Consider the following 13,971-nt stretch of genomic DNA (forward strand, 5'->3'; position numbering starts at 1 on the left):
TGTGATGTGTATGTTCTTTGTAAGCGTCACTGTGTGTTTGGTGGACCTCTAGTGTACCTGAGATTCAGCATGAGCTCTTGTACCCCGCGCTGTTCTCCATGCTGGCTGCATTGGCATTGACATGTCAAGGACAAGAGGACGCTGGCAGACTTTTGTATTCAGGTGTAACGAGTCTTCCAATTCCTTTCTTCGCTCCTCTCATCCTTCAGCCTAGTTGTGTGACGGGGAAGCGAAAGAGTCTCGTCTCGAAGACGATTAGAGCCGCCTGGAGGACGGGCTCGCTAAGCCGTATAGTGGGATTATCACCTCACAGCCCTAAAGACGCTGAACCGTGTACAAGAGGGATCTAGCAAGTGTAATTGCATGTCTTACACCTTTTTTCCCTGTCCATCTCCTCACTGCTTCCTCTGAGAGCTTCAATTTCTGCCTGTTCTTAGAAGGCAAATTGAGTGCATCGGTGGAACTAGTGACTAGTCTGTGAAAATGAGGATGCTCCAGCAGGCGAGCAGGATGAACATTGTGCACGATGGAAAGGTGATGGCAGTAAAACAGAATCGTGTAGTCCTTACAAAAAAAATAATTAAAAATAACACGGACTTCACTCGTCATCGTGGGACATATGTAGATATATATTTTTTCAAATAAAACCCGTCTCCCCAAATATAAAGCTTCTTTAAGTTATATAGTAAGATAATGCTGAAATGAGAACAGCAAAAATAATAAAGAAATAAATCCGTGTGTGGTAGTTCTGAATAGCACCCAAAACAACAAGAAGGATTTTCACTAGCATATATATATATATATATATATATATGGCTTACGTATTGAAAATATCGTGCTACTTAGTTAGGCTAACATTATCTTTAAAGCCTAGCGTTAACTCCAGTTTACACTTGTTGCACTTACACTGCTTCACTAAAATAATCGAAGATCTGCTTTGGCCAAATTTAGGATGACAAAATAATGGATAAAATGGGAAAAATTTCCAGATGAGCTTACGTTTGATGCTTTAAAAAAAAAAAAGTATGGATTTAGGAGCTATACAGTAAGGGTGTCGAGATGTAATTTCGTCATCATCAAGGACAACAAACGTCACTTGTAAATCCAGCTTGCCTAATTTGGGCCAGCATCAAGCATTCTGTTGGCAGGGTGGTCCTCCTTTGCCAATTTTGGGCCAGAGTTGTATAAAGAGGCCCATCATCCATCCATCCATCTTCTATACCGCTTATCCTTTTCAGGGTCACAGGGAACCTGGAGCCTATCCAGGCTCATGCAATCCAATCCCACATTCACACACCCATTCAAACTCCGCACACACAGGGCCACGGTGGGAATCGAACCCCCGACCCTGGAGGTGTGAGGCGAACGTGCTAACCACTCAGCCACCGTGTGCCCGTGTGTGGAAGACTTCCTTATCCAGCGTGACTTACATTTATCGGCCCAACAGTGGTAGCTTGGCAGTGCTGGGGCTTGAACTCCTGACCTTCTGATCAGTAACCCAGAGCCTTTAACCTGTGTGCCACCACTACCCCGAATTAGACAATTGGGCTAAGGTCAGTTTGCCACCTTGGGCCCGTATACATCCATAACAGTATACTGGTTTGAAGTATTTTATTGTAAAAGTACAGAAATGATTGACAGTCTACCTGTAGAACTCTCATAGGCATCGCGCAACACCCGGCTAATTCCATAAAGCATGTTAAGGGCAGCATAATGCCGTGGAGGCACTGAGTGACCGAGTCAGAACCTGGATGTGAACCTAACTGAGCCTCTCTTGGGAGAAAATGAAGATGTCACTACCGCAACTGAGCTTGAGATGTTCTGCAGAGAGGAACAGGAGAAGATCCCCAAATCCAGGTGTGTGAAATTTACAGTATCATACCAAAAAAAAAAAAAAAAAATCATTGGCAAAGTTTTTCAACACAGGACTCCTTAGTGGAGCAGCAAAAAAAGGATCCACTCTATCCTCAGACAATGATCCTAATGATCTGAGAACTGTCCAAGACTAAATTAAAAAGTTACAAAGGAATCTAATCCATTTTTACAGTAAGGCTGTAATGCAACATGATACATGAATGCACTATATTAGACTTGTTATTGAGTTTAAGATGAAACCCGTTCAATTCAGAGACTAGTCATAACTCTAATATCCAAATGACATCTATGACAACTCTGACAGTAGTTGATCTCTACCACAGGGGGGAAAAAAGATCCAAATTACTCAGACCCCCGGGGGCCCACAAACCCCACTTTAATATCCACAACTCTACATCACAGGCTAAAGCAAAACCTTACCCCAGGCTTTAGAAATACTTCAGAACGTCTAATTACAGCTGCAATTAAAAAAAAGAAAATAGACCTTTAACCTGGTAACGATGCACAGTTCTTACTACCGTTAACACATTCAGCATTATAAATGGATATTATTTTGGAGCTTTATCTGCCCTACGGATAGAGGTTTCGTTTGATTGTTATGAGCAGCGTGAAGCATTAAGGCTTGTGGTTGGACGCTAAGTTCATTACAGCTGCCAGTGTGTACAGTGTACACAGTGTGTGTCTCTCTCTCCCCTGACCGCTGAGCACAGTGGATCCGAGAGGCTTTAGAAGAACTCTCGAAATCGAGACTGGAAAAAGACCAGGAGGAATTTTTCCAGTCTTCAGCTGTCCAGTCGTCGTGTCCACTGTAGCTTCAGTTCAGTTCAATTCAATTAGATTTGTATGGCGCTTTTTACAGTAGACATTGTCTCAGAGCAGCTTTACGGAAAATTACAAACACGGTATACAGATATTAAAAGTGCGAATTTATCCCAACTGAGTGCGACGGTGGCAAGGAAAAAATCCCTAAGATGTTAAGAGGAAGAAACCTTGAGAGGAACCAGACTCAGAAGGGAACCCGGTCTCATCTGGGTCACAACGGATAGTGTGGAAAAATTCATTATGAGTTTATATGAAGTCTGTTTGGCCTTAGAAGCAGCCGTAGTCCCAGCAATGTGGAACTGGAGAAGATGAGAGCTCCATCCAGATTCATGTTCTAGGCTGACAGGAGTGGAACCCAATGTGGTCTTCTGCTGTTAGAGCCCATCCACCTCACAGTTCAATGACTTGTGTGTTCTGAGACGCTTTAGAGATATAGATTTGAATTAATGTAGCCTTCCTGTCAGCTTAGACCAGTCTGGTCATTCTTCTTGAACTTCAGTCATCAACAGTTCCCCCGCCCCCCTCCCAATCTGATGTTTGACTGAAGCCTTTGACTTCCACTTGATTGACTGGTTGAGGTGTACAGGTGTTCCCTATTAAAGTGGACGGTGAGTGCAGATTCCACGTATTTGCCAAGCAGGAAAAAAGTACGGCTACTTCTGCTTCCTACATCCCAATTTAGCCCGTGTCCACCACTGGAATAATATCTAGTCAGCAGTGGGGATTGACGGACGGGGTAGACGATTGTGCATAGCAACAGCTGGACTGCAGTCAGTAACTGTACACTTTCATTCGGATGACAAATTAAAGGAAAAAAACCGAAGAGGAAAGATCTAAGAGACTATGAAAGAGGTTTGGGTATCGAGGCGTGGATGCAGGAGCTTCAGTCAACAGTGAAAGTGACGTCTGAATTTAGATCGACGGGAAAGACGTCAGTAAATAGGGCTGGAAATTTAGGAGACTGCGAATGCTAACGGTAGGATGTGATCAGACTGACAGCAAGAGCAATTCCTCCACGTCTACATCGCCCATGCACACCCGTCTCCACTGTAAGAATGTCTGCCTCTACTCGTCTCCTTAGAGCGACGCGTCTCTGCAAATCAGCACCAAGTTCTTCTGACTGATCGTCTTTATCTTAATGCTTCTATCCTGGTGGGCGTGGTCTCTTCCAGAATAACCCCGCCCCGCCCCCACGTACAGGGCACAAGGGCTCACTGAATGGTTGGATGAGGATGAGAATGATGTAAATCATACGCTATAGTATATAATATTTAAAAAAAATAATAATAATAAAAAGAAATATAAAAAAAAATCTAGTCTTGATGTTAGACTTTAATACTTATTCTGCTGTGAAGACAGTCTTAAGTGAAACGTTTACAGAACAGTTTGTTGGAAAAGCATTGCTTTATTATGATTTGCCTGATAAGCAAGAAAATACCGCATACTGATTTAAAAAATATATACATTATATGCCATTTAGTATGAAACCTAACATAAATCCAACAATCAACATTTGGAGAAATTTCACTAATATTAAAAGTAAAAAATTATTATTATTATTATTATTATTATTATTATTACCGGGAGATTCTTGAGAAGAATCTGCTGCCATCCACCAGGATGATGATGATGATGATGATGAGACGTGGGTGGAGCTTCCAGCAGGACAACGATCCTAAACATACAGCAAAGGAAACTCTCAATTGGTTTCAGAGATAAAAATCAAGGTGTTAGAACGACCCAGTCACCTGACTTCAATCCAATCGAACAAGATTTAAAGAGAATATGTTTAGAAGAACCGACCACAATCACACCTGAATACTGCGGCCCATTCATTTCTTCATACAGGAAGCGTCTCGAAGCCGTCCTTACCAACAAAGACTTCTCCACTAAGCACTAAATACATTTCGGTTAGCGTGTTCAGTACTTTTTTCCCGTGTCATTCCTCTTTATTACACATAACTTCATTTATGGATTTTAATGTTTGGATTTCTTTATTTTTCCGCATTTCTTGAGTTAATACTGACGTCTGGAGAAAGTTTCATGTGAATAACCTCGTTGGAAATATATTTAATGAAAGAAATGTTGACCCACCCCCACTGTATATGAGTGAAATGATATATGTAACTTCACTGATGTAATATGATGTTAAATTTCGACACGTACTGTATATAAGATGTGGAGAGGATTCGGTTGCTTATGCAGTTAATGAAAGTTCATGTGCTCATGTTTATTTCCATATACAGAGTTGCAGGGAGCTGAGTAGTTACATGAAGACAAATAATTTAGCATTTAGGACTAAGAGCTGTCTGAGATGGAATGTTTGTGGACCTGTATACCGAGGGCCTCAGCTGTGTTCCAGACACACATGCTGAACGAGCTAAGCGTGAGTAAAGGTAAGATTCATGTGTGTTTATTCAATTTACTGCAGTGTTTCTTGGCGAGATTACGTGACGCGTGTTACGGAGGTCTGGACAAACCTCTGGTGGATTTTTTGAACAGTCTGAATCTCATGATGATGATGTTATTGTATGGATATAGGACACTCTGATTGTCCAAATTAGGAATGTTTCGCCTTGCCGATTGCAGCGCTAGTCAGTTACAGAATGGATATCTACTTCTTATGTTTCATGTAAAAAAAAAAAAAGAAGAGGATTATGTGATGATTTACACGTATGTGTGTGATCGTGTTGACGTGTAGAAACCGCAGATCTATTTCACCGACCCTAAGCAGCTGCTGAACATCATGGCAGATGTGGACGCAGACATCGATCGGCTGTCTGATGACCTCAGTCAGGTGGAACATTGTCTGGAGTGCCACAAAAAAAACATGAGCAACTTGCAGCAGGACATGTGAGTGACACGAACAATCACACCTCTTACTACAACCTTAAAGGAACACTGCATTTTCATTCAACTTAAATTCAATGCTGTGTGTATGAGTGTGTATATGAATGTGTGTGTATGTATATGTGTATATATATATGTATGTGTGTGTGTGTGTGTGTGTGTGTGTGTGTGTGTGTGTAAATATACTATGACCAAGAAGTGAAACATGTCCCTGGACTGACAAAAGAACAGGAAAACAAGTTGCCTTGAAACTCGTCTCTAACACACAATCTACGGGCGGTCGATAAAAATGTTTCAATTAGAAATAAAGGTATTAGGATCTAGGAACTATTCATATCTGAGATTAAAAAACAACAACATCTACTCCTGCCACATGTCTCGGGTCCCGCAGGAGCCCAGTCCCTGTGCACACATCTACAGCAGAGGTTCTGACGGCATCCTTTAACCTCTGAGCCGTTTGTGTTGCTGCAGGGAGAAGGACACTGCTCAGAGTAATGAGGAGATGGACTACCTCACTAGATGCATTCATACAAAAAGAGCAAAAGCAGCGAAAATAGAGCAGCGCATCGAAGAATTCAAAATGAGTGAAGACGGTCCTGAACAAAAGGTAAACACACACCTGTAAGTTCTTTCTAATCACACACACACACACACACTACTCAACTTCCCACAACACATCTTTCTGCCTAAAAAAATGAAAGAGTGTGTCCTTTGTACACACACACACCATTTCTTGTAAAATCAAGCAAAGTACGATTTAAATGTCTGCAACTTTTTTTTTTTAATATAATTACAGAGAGGGAAGAAGGTCATGTGGAGGTCATTTGTCAAGAAGAAAGTCTCCAAAGCAGATGCGATTGAAGCCGTCCTCACCGAGGAACAGAGAGAACTGGAGAGATTCCGCTTCGACCAAGAGAGTAACACGGTACTATAAAAACACAGCACTATAAGGTCCAGAAATGAGCTTTTAATAGTTTGATATTTTATTAATGCCAACATCTTTAGCAAATCAGGAAATAATGAAGCTGCCGCAGCTCTAGACTAAATCCAGCACAGGATGTGTGTGTGTGTCTCATTTCTGTTGAGAGATGTGATGTCACCTTCAGTTCTTTCACAGCTAGAATATGTCCTTTTTCGGAACAAGAAAAAAAAAGTTTAGTTCAGTTTCTTTAGTTCTCTGATGAAATATTAAAATGGAGATGAGTCGAACCTGTTGATTTACAGTCCCGCTCTACCGTGTTATTCAGAAGAATGACCCAGTATTGCGGTTCTCTTTTGAGTCTGGGTCCACTCGAGGAGTTTTTCCTTTCCACAGTCAACTTTGGCTTGTTCATTTCTCTAACGCTACATTATTTCCTGATTTATTTACTTTTGGGTTTATTACAAAGTATTAATGCTATTATTTTGGACCTTATTGTGAAGTGTTGATATAAAGATAAATAATATAAATAATAAAGAGTTTCCACACCGCACCAGCTTTAGTCATGGCTCTGTACTGATAAGAAGGGAGAATATATTTTAAATATGCAGAGTATTGCCTCACTGATGTGCTTTATTTGCAGATGTGGTAAGACGCTGATGGCAAAAAAAAAACAACAACTGAATACTGTCTTTCACGTCCTAACGCTATGCTAGGTAAAAATGTGTGAGATATGTAACTAGATTTCGATATTACACTGAGGCATTTCGCACAGCTACATGCGACTACATTGTTTACCACAAGATGGCAGACAAGCACAATAAAACTGTACGAATATAATTATATAAGCTGTAATTACTTTGTCTTTAGCAGAGCGACTAGCTAACTATGGCGATTTTATAACAACTAAATTAAGCGAGACTCGCCACAGGATGTTTTTGTTCCCTCTTTTTTCGTTATTATTATTTTTTTATTAATACATGAAAATGAAAAACGGTTCCATAAGCATTGCAAAGTAATTACTTACAATTGCATGAAAAACAACAACAATATGTAAACTGAACATGATTACAACAGATCGACAGAAACTACAACTGTAAACATACATTCATATACAGATTTTACAACACAGGGAAAGCATCTAAATACATGGACTTTCTTAAATATTTCTTCAAGATATTTAAGGAATCTTAGGTTGTTTTTTTTTTTTTTTTAAAATTATTATTCTTTATAAAATAACGAGATTTAAAAAGTAAGTTTAATTCCATTTTAAGGTGGGGAAAGGATGGAATACCATTTCCAAAGTTTTGTTTATGAATGAAAAAAAATTAACCGCATACTCCAGAGGTTTATTTCTTAGTATCGCTGACGTAAAAAATAATGTCTTTTAAACTGAAAGTGTCACGTAAGGAGGTTGAGGACGGATGCAAATGCAGATAAGAGTTTTATGATAGGAGATATAGGCAGACGGATCCAAATCATGAAACAAAAGTGTGGTCAAAACAGCCAAACGGTCAGGCGATCAGCAAACGGGATAAACTAGACTAAGACGAGACTCTATTAACGAGGACGAGAACCAGATCAAAACCATGAAACATAAAGCTACGAATAAAGGCTTGGTACACCACAGAGACTGCCTAACTAACTGAGCGTAATACTTGGCAAGGTCAGTGTTCAAAAGTCTCTCGTATAGCGTGGTTGTGAGTGCTGTGAATAGGATGCAGGTGTGATTAGAGTGAAGGTGAGTGTTCTGGGAATTGCAGTCCAGGGCGGCCATGTTTGTAGGCCGCCGTGCAGGATGGGAAATGTAGTTTGCTGTGACATGACAGAATGAATATGTAAACGTAGGAAAGTTAAATGAGATCCTAGTTCAGAGCAGAATTGTTTAGATATAGGGCAATCAAAAAAAACTGATGTGCAAACGTCTCGTCTGCGTGTTTACAGACGAACAGCAGCTGTCAATGTCCAAGTATTTCGAGATATTAGAGATGACTGGGTATATTTTGTGTGATGTTTTGAAATGTATTTCCTTCACCTTATCGGAGATACAATATTTTCCAGGTAAAAGCCAGGCCCCTTTTCCAGTCTATATCCTCTACCACAGACCTCCGATAGAACTTTCCGCTTGGAGAAGTTTTCCGCTTAACATGAAAAATGTGGCGCACGTGCCTCCTGGTACATTTCTTATTTGACAGATCGATTCCTTCCAAGAGTAAAGGACGTTGAGTTGTAACTGTTCTCCTTGGGCGATATATAACATGACTTTTAACGAGGTGAATTAACCCAGGTGAGATCGCTTCAATTACTTTATTAAACTCTACTGGGGGAATCGGGAAACTGTGCGAAGTCATTAATCACTCGTTAGTCATTATATTTCCTGGGTCATCAAATAAGGAAAGGATATACAATTAATATTATTTTGGAAACATCCGGGGAGGGGATCAGGATTTGTTTCTGATTGTAATATCACAATTAGTCCATAAGAATGCTCTGTAGGGTGAGAAACTGTGGATATGACGTACAGCTTCCAGGTCAGGGGACACTGTTGATGAAATTTGGACAGAGAAATTAGGTAGCTTAGAAGGTATACGGTTACATTTCAAGCTACCAGTTTGATCATAAATATATAGTTGGGGATAAAATACCGAAAGAACTTTGGGTTTGCAAGACATCTTTTCAACCCATTTATTTTAAAAGTATTTATCGTGTCAGAGAAACCTAAAAATAAATAAATAAACACCTCCATCTGCTCTGCTATTGGATAGCACTTCTTTTTTTTTTTTTTTTTTTTTAAAAACTCATTAATTTCCTTAGCCTACTTGTTCTCAACAAATAAAGATGGGGACAGATATACAAAGTGAGGAAGACCTTCGGCGTTTGATTGGAGGACTCTAACGTTTTCAGATTTAACAATCCTAGCTGAAAAGTTTAAGTGCTGTCTCTCCAAAGGATGTTTTGTAATATAAATGCCTAGGTATTTAACCAGAATTCTTGCCCAAGATGTCCTCTGATGACCAAAACAAACAAACAAAAAAGCTTTCTGACAACATGTACCAGACATACATGCTTTATTTGCAGATGTGGTAAGACACTGATGGCAAAGGAAAACTGAATACTGTCTTTCACATCCTAACGCTATGCTAGGTAAAAACGTGTGAAATATGTAACTAGATTTCGATATTACACTGAGGCATTTCGCACAGCTACATGTGACTACATTGTTTACCACAAGATGGCAGACAAGCACAATAAAACTGTACGAATATAATTATATAAGCTGTATGTTGTCTCACTGTACGCAGTTCAACCATGCAACATTTGAGTTGGTGTGGAATTGAGAAAACGTCCATTAATATCGGAGCAGGTTATGTAGACGTATACATGCAAAACGCTGTGCAATTACTGCAGCTTATAGAACAATATAATTACACATACATTTTCAGTACAATGCCATTACTCCAACATATCCTCCGTTAATGGCGGATTCGGTGTGCTGCCTCATGACGTCACAGCACAGTACAAACTTCTTAACAGAAGATTCCCTAGTCCCAAACACTGCCAATAATACTCTCAGCACACACACACACACACATGTCCCTCTGTGGTGTCGTGTATGTACAACCAATCTGTCCCATTTTTCACTGTGCCTTTTTACTTCCTCTGGCCATAGCACAGCTTTTATAGTAGTGCCAAGTGCAAGGCAAATTACAGGTATGCATTAATGTGCTGGTTCTAATACAGTCTCATTTCCATATCAACACATTACAATACTGTTCCATAATGCAGGAAGGAAGCAGAAACAAATGCGTAGTTCTTCATTAACACTTATGTTACCCCTATTAACTGCTAAATGTGACTAGTTGATTAGCAGGAGTTCATCATTAAGAGAATGAACTTGAACAGTATTTACAGAGTCGTACATACCACAGAACATACACACTACCGGTCAAACGTTTAGGCACACTCATTCTTTATTTTTAAAACTCTGGAGTAACACAAATTGAACGATGGGAATCATGTTGTGATAAAAAAAAAAAAAACATCCAAAATAAATCGAAAGAATTTAATAATTTAGCATCTTCAAAGTCGACGCCCTTTTCGCCTAGAATTTCCAGAAATGTATTCTTGGTGTTTTCTCGAGCGATTTCTTGAGGAATTTCCCTGAGACGATTTTTAAACAGGATTAAAGGAGTTCACACCGACGCCGGACTCTAATCGGCTGCTTTTTGGAAATATTTCTCTCCGAGTCGTCCGTTTAAAAAAAAAAATGTTAGTTTTCTAGTGAAAGAAACGAATACGTTGGCGTGATTTTTGTCTACGACACCGATTTCACACGTTTAATCACACACCTTCAGATCAAAAGCTTTTTAACGATCATGAGAAACATTTCAGTCGAGTGTCCACAAACTTATGTGTGTATGTATGTATGTGTGTGTGTGTATATATATATATATATATGTATGTATGTATATATGTATATATGTGTGTGTATATATATTTATATATATGTGTGTGTAGACGTACTTGCTAACTATGGATATTTTATAATAACCACTAATGAAGAACTGATCACATCAACATTAATTCCAAATAGCTACACTTTACCTTCCTCATGGAGATCTACTACCTAATATACCTGAATCTATTCCCATTCCTCAGTCTGTAACATGTACAGTAAATGTATATACGAGTTATTACTGTGCACACAAACAGGTCTCCTCAGAGGATTACAGGGTCAGTGTGTTGTTTTTATTTAGCCAGTCAAGTCCTATAAAAAAAGAAATGGGCAACAATAGCCTGCACGTGTACACGGTTGTATCATAGAAACGATGAATACATATTAGTTCGTAGTAGTTAAAAGGTGTAACGTATAAGATTTAAAACTATTCATTTGTTGCTGCTTAGGGGGCCTTTTATTTATGGAACAGTATCGTTAAGTGTAAAACGTTACCTTATCAAATAACTCGTCACGTCTTGCACGGCAGATACTCGCATCATTTACATTTAACAATTAAACACGTTTCTTCATTTAAAATGTGTTGTTTAACCGAGTTGAACACATTCTGGTGAAGACTTCAGACAGTCAGACAGTAAACCGTTCCTTCAAGCTTTCCTCCAGAGGGAACGTGTTCAGGGGAGATGATTTTGCACTTGACGGTTTCTCAGTAAAATGACAAGCTGCATTGTTATTATTTTTTTGTCTCGAGAGAAAACAAGAGGCTGTTGATGTTGAAGGAATGAAGGAATGTTTATACCCGTCATATCACAAGTGATAACAGGAACTGACTTCTTTCCGCAACATTAAATGTAGCAGCATTTCTAATGCAACGGAAGTAAATGTAGAAATATAATTGTTGACACATTCCTATGGAATAATTGTAACGGAACACTTTCTCTTCTCTTTCTCAACAGTGTCTGTTTAATTGCTGTTTGTAAAACTTCCGCTTAGAAATAGCCGCACTTATTTACACCGCTTGTGCTCTCTGGATGGGTAGAGGGCGAACGGATACGAGTTCGTACGCTGTTTTTAGAGGAAAACAGACAGGAATGCTTGATTTTACCACGACTTTTTCAAAATCTACGATGCGACTTGCGGAAAACTACTCGAATTGGCGGAATTGCACGGACTTTTGCAGTGATGCATTGAGACCTTTTGGCTAAACTCATGATCAGCTGTACGATACACGTGAAACGAAGAGGGCTTTTAGCCGAATACGTGTTGTGATGACGTCACATGACGTGTCTTGGTCCAGATCTGCAGAAAATCTGCGGTAAAATTAGAAAAATCGCAAACTCCTCAGAATATTGTGGCGTTTGCTTGAGTTTGCGTTCATTCCTGCGATCGCAAAATCGCGAAATCCTACAGGGACTGGGAAAAGAAAAAGAAAAAGGAAGGCAGAGCGATTGAGAGGGAAGGCTAAACACCTGAAGAAGGAAACAGAAATCAAATGAATAACCATTAGGTGCTGCACTACATGTTAAAGACATACCTGCAAGTGTGCATGTTAAACCGTCCATCGTAGACACACACTTACAGCACGTAGAGACTGTGGGAGAGCCATACAGAGATCGCCGTACGTACGTCCGTAAACGACGAGACGTTATTTCAAACCTGAGTAAGTGCAAACCGATGACGAACAAGGTGATCATTACCAACAAAGGATGACGCAACCACATACAACTAGACTATAGTATAGAGTTATTATTTCAGTCAGGATTGGATGAATATAAAGGTATTATATCCAGCTAATCTGCAGTGTGAACAGGAGCGTGATCTGGAATCAGAGGTGTATGTGGATATGTGGTGTAGGAGAGTGGGACAGCGCAGGTCTGGGTTCGATGCCACGGCTCTTCATGAAAGACAGCAGCTGCTCCGGGATCTCAGCCAGTACATCCTTGGCCAGACGAGCCATGCTGAGCACCTGATTTCCCGAGCGGTCAATGTAGTCCCTGAATGGCACAAACTGAGAGACACATACAGAACCATGATCTAAAACATATTTTATATATATAATATATATATATGGTGCCCTCCACTACTATTGGCACCCTTGGTAAATATGAGCAAAGAAGGTATATACGATATAGACACACGTCCTCTTACAGGTTGATTCATGACATTTCCAGTTGACTGGAACTTCTTAATTATTGCCCTGATGGTGGAAATGGGCATTTTCAACGCTTGTCCTATTTTCTTATAGACACTTCCCATTTTGTGAAGCTCAACAACCTTTTGCCGCACATCACAGCAATATTCCTTGGTCTTGCCCGCTGTGATGAATGACTAAGGGAATTTGGCCTATGTGTTCCATCATATTTATACCCCTGTGAAACAGGAAGTCATGTTTGAACAATTTCCTGTTCCTAGTCACCCAGGTGTACTAAAAATTTTTTAAATATCAATGGGAATATATTTTTCTCATATGAATTCATGGGGTGCCAATAATTGTTACACACCTATATTTAACAAAGATTTATTTATTTTTGATAAACCTGTGTTGGCAATTGTTTGATATCCATGAGAGTAGAGTATTCTGATTGAACCATTCTCATTCATGTCGCACTGCCACTTATCAGAACTTATCTGATATGTATTGATCTATGACCGTATATCAAAGTGCTTCAGATCAGATTAAAAGAAAGATCCGATTTTTGTGACCACACAGTCCTGAAAAAAAATCAGATCTTTGTCACATCAAGGCAGAAAATCAGATTTGTGTCACTACAACCAGGTAAGGTCAACATAGCCAGTGTTAAAGGATAAATGTTGGTCCTGAAGCAATTGAGAATTTATATTTTTTTATACCGTATTTCAGGAAATGTTGCGTGTGCAACCATGACAAGCACAGCTAGAATGAAATTCCTCCTTGGATATTAACAACTGTAGCTGCTCAGAAATGACTGAAGTACAGTAATAAAAACTCTGTGCTGCATGCTCGTGTTCTTCCTGCTTCACTGGATCAAGCTATTGAATATTTAGCTAATTAGATAATAAGCTGTATCAG

The 13,971-nt window shown here is 39.5% G+C and overlaps 1 protein-coding gene across 12 annotated transcripts in view; it reads right to left on the reverse strand.

Annotated features, from left to right (window-relative positions):
* Positions 1–11,193: 11,193 nt before the first annotated feature.
* Positions 11,194–13,971, reverse strand: part of cpne9 (copine family member IX) — a 49,461-nt gene continuing 46,683 nt past the window's right edge. For 11 of the 12 annotated variants that reach the window (XM_053686143.1, XM_053686146.1, XM_053686142.1 and 8 more), the window contains one exon: positions 11,194–12,930. In XM_053686143.1, the coding sequence (XP_053542118.1) occupies positions 12,748–12,930 (183 nt within the window). In that variant the 3' untranslated portion in view covers positions 11,194–12,747. The other variant, XM_053686140.1, reaches the window with a different exon arrangement.

The sequence above is a fragment of the Ictalurus punctatus genome, chromosome 15, assembly GCF_001660625.3.
Source record: "Ictalurus punctatus breed USDA103 chromosome 15, Coco_2.0, whole genome shotgun sequence".
Taxonomy (NCBI): domain Eukaryota; kingdom Metazoa; phylum Chordata; class Actinopteri; order Siluriformes; family Ictaluridae; genus Ictalurus; species Ictalurus punctatus.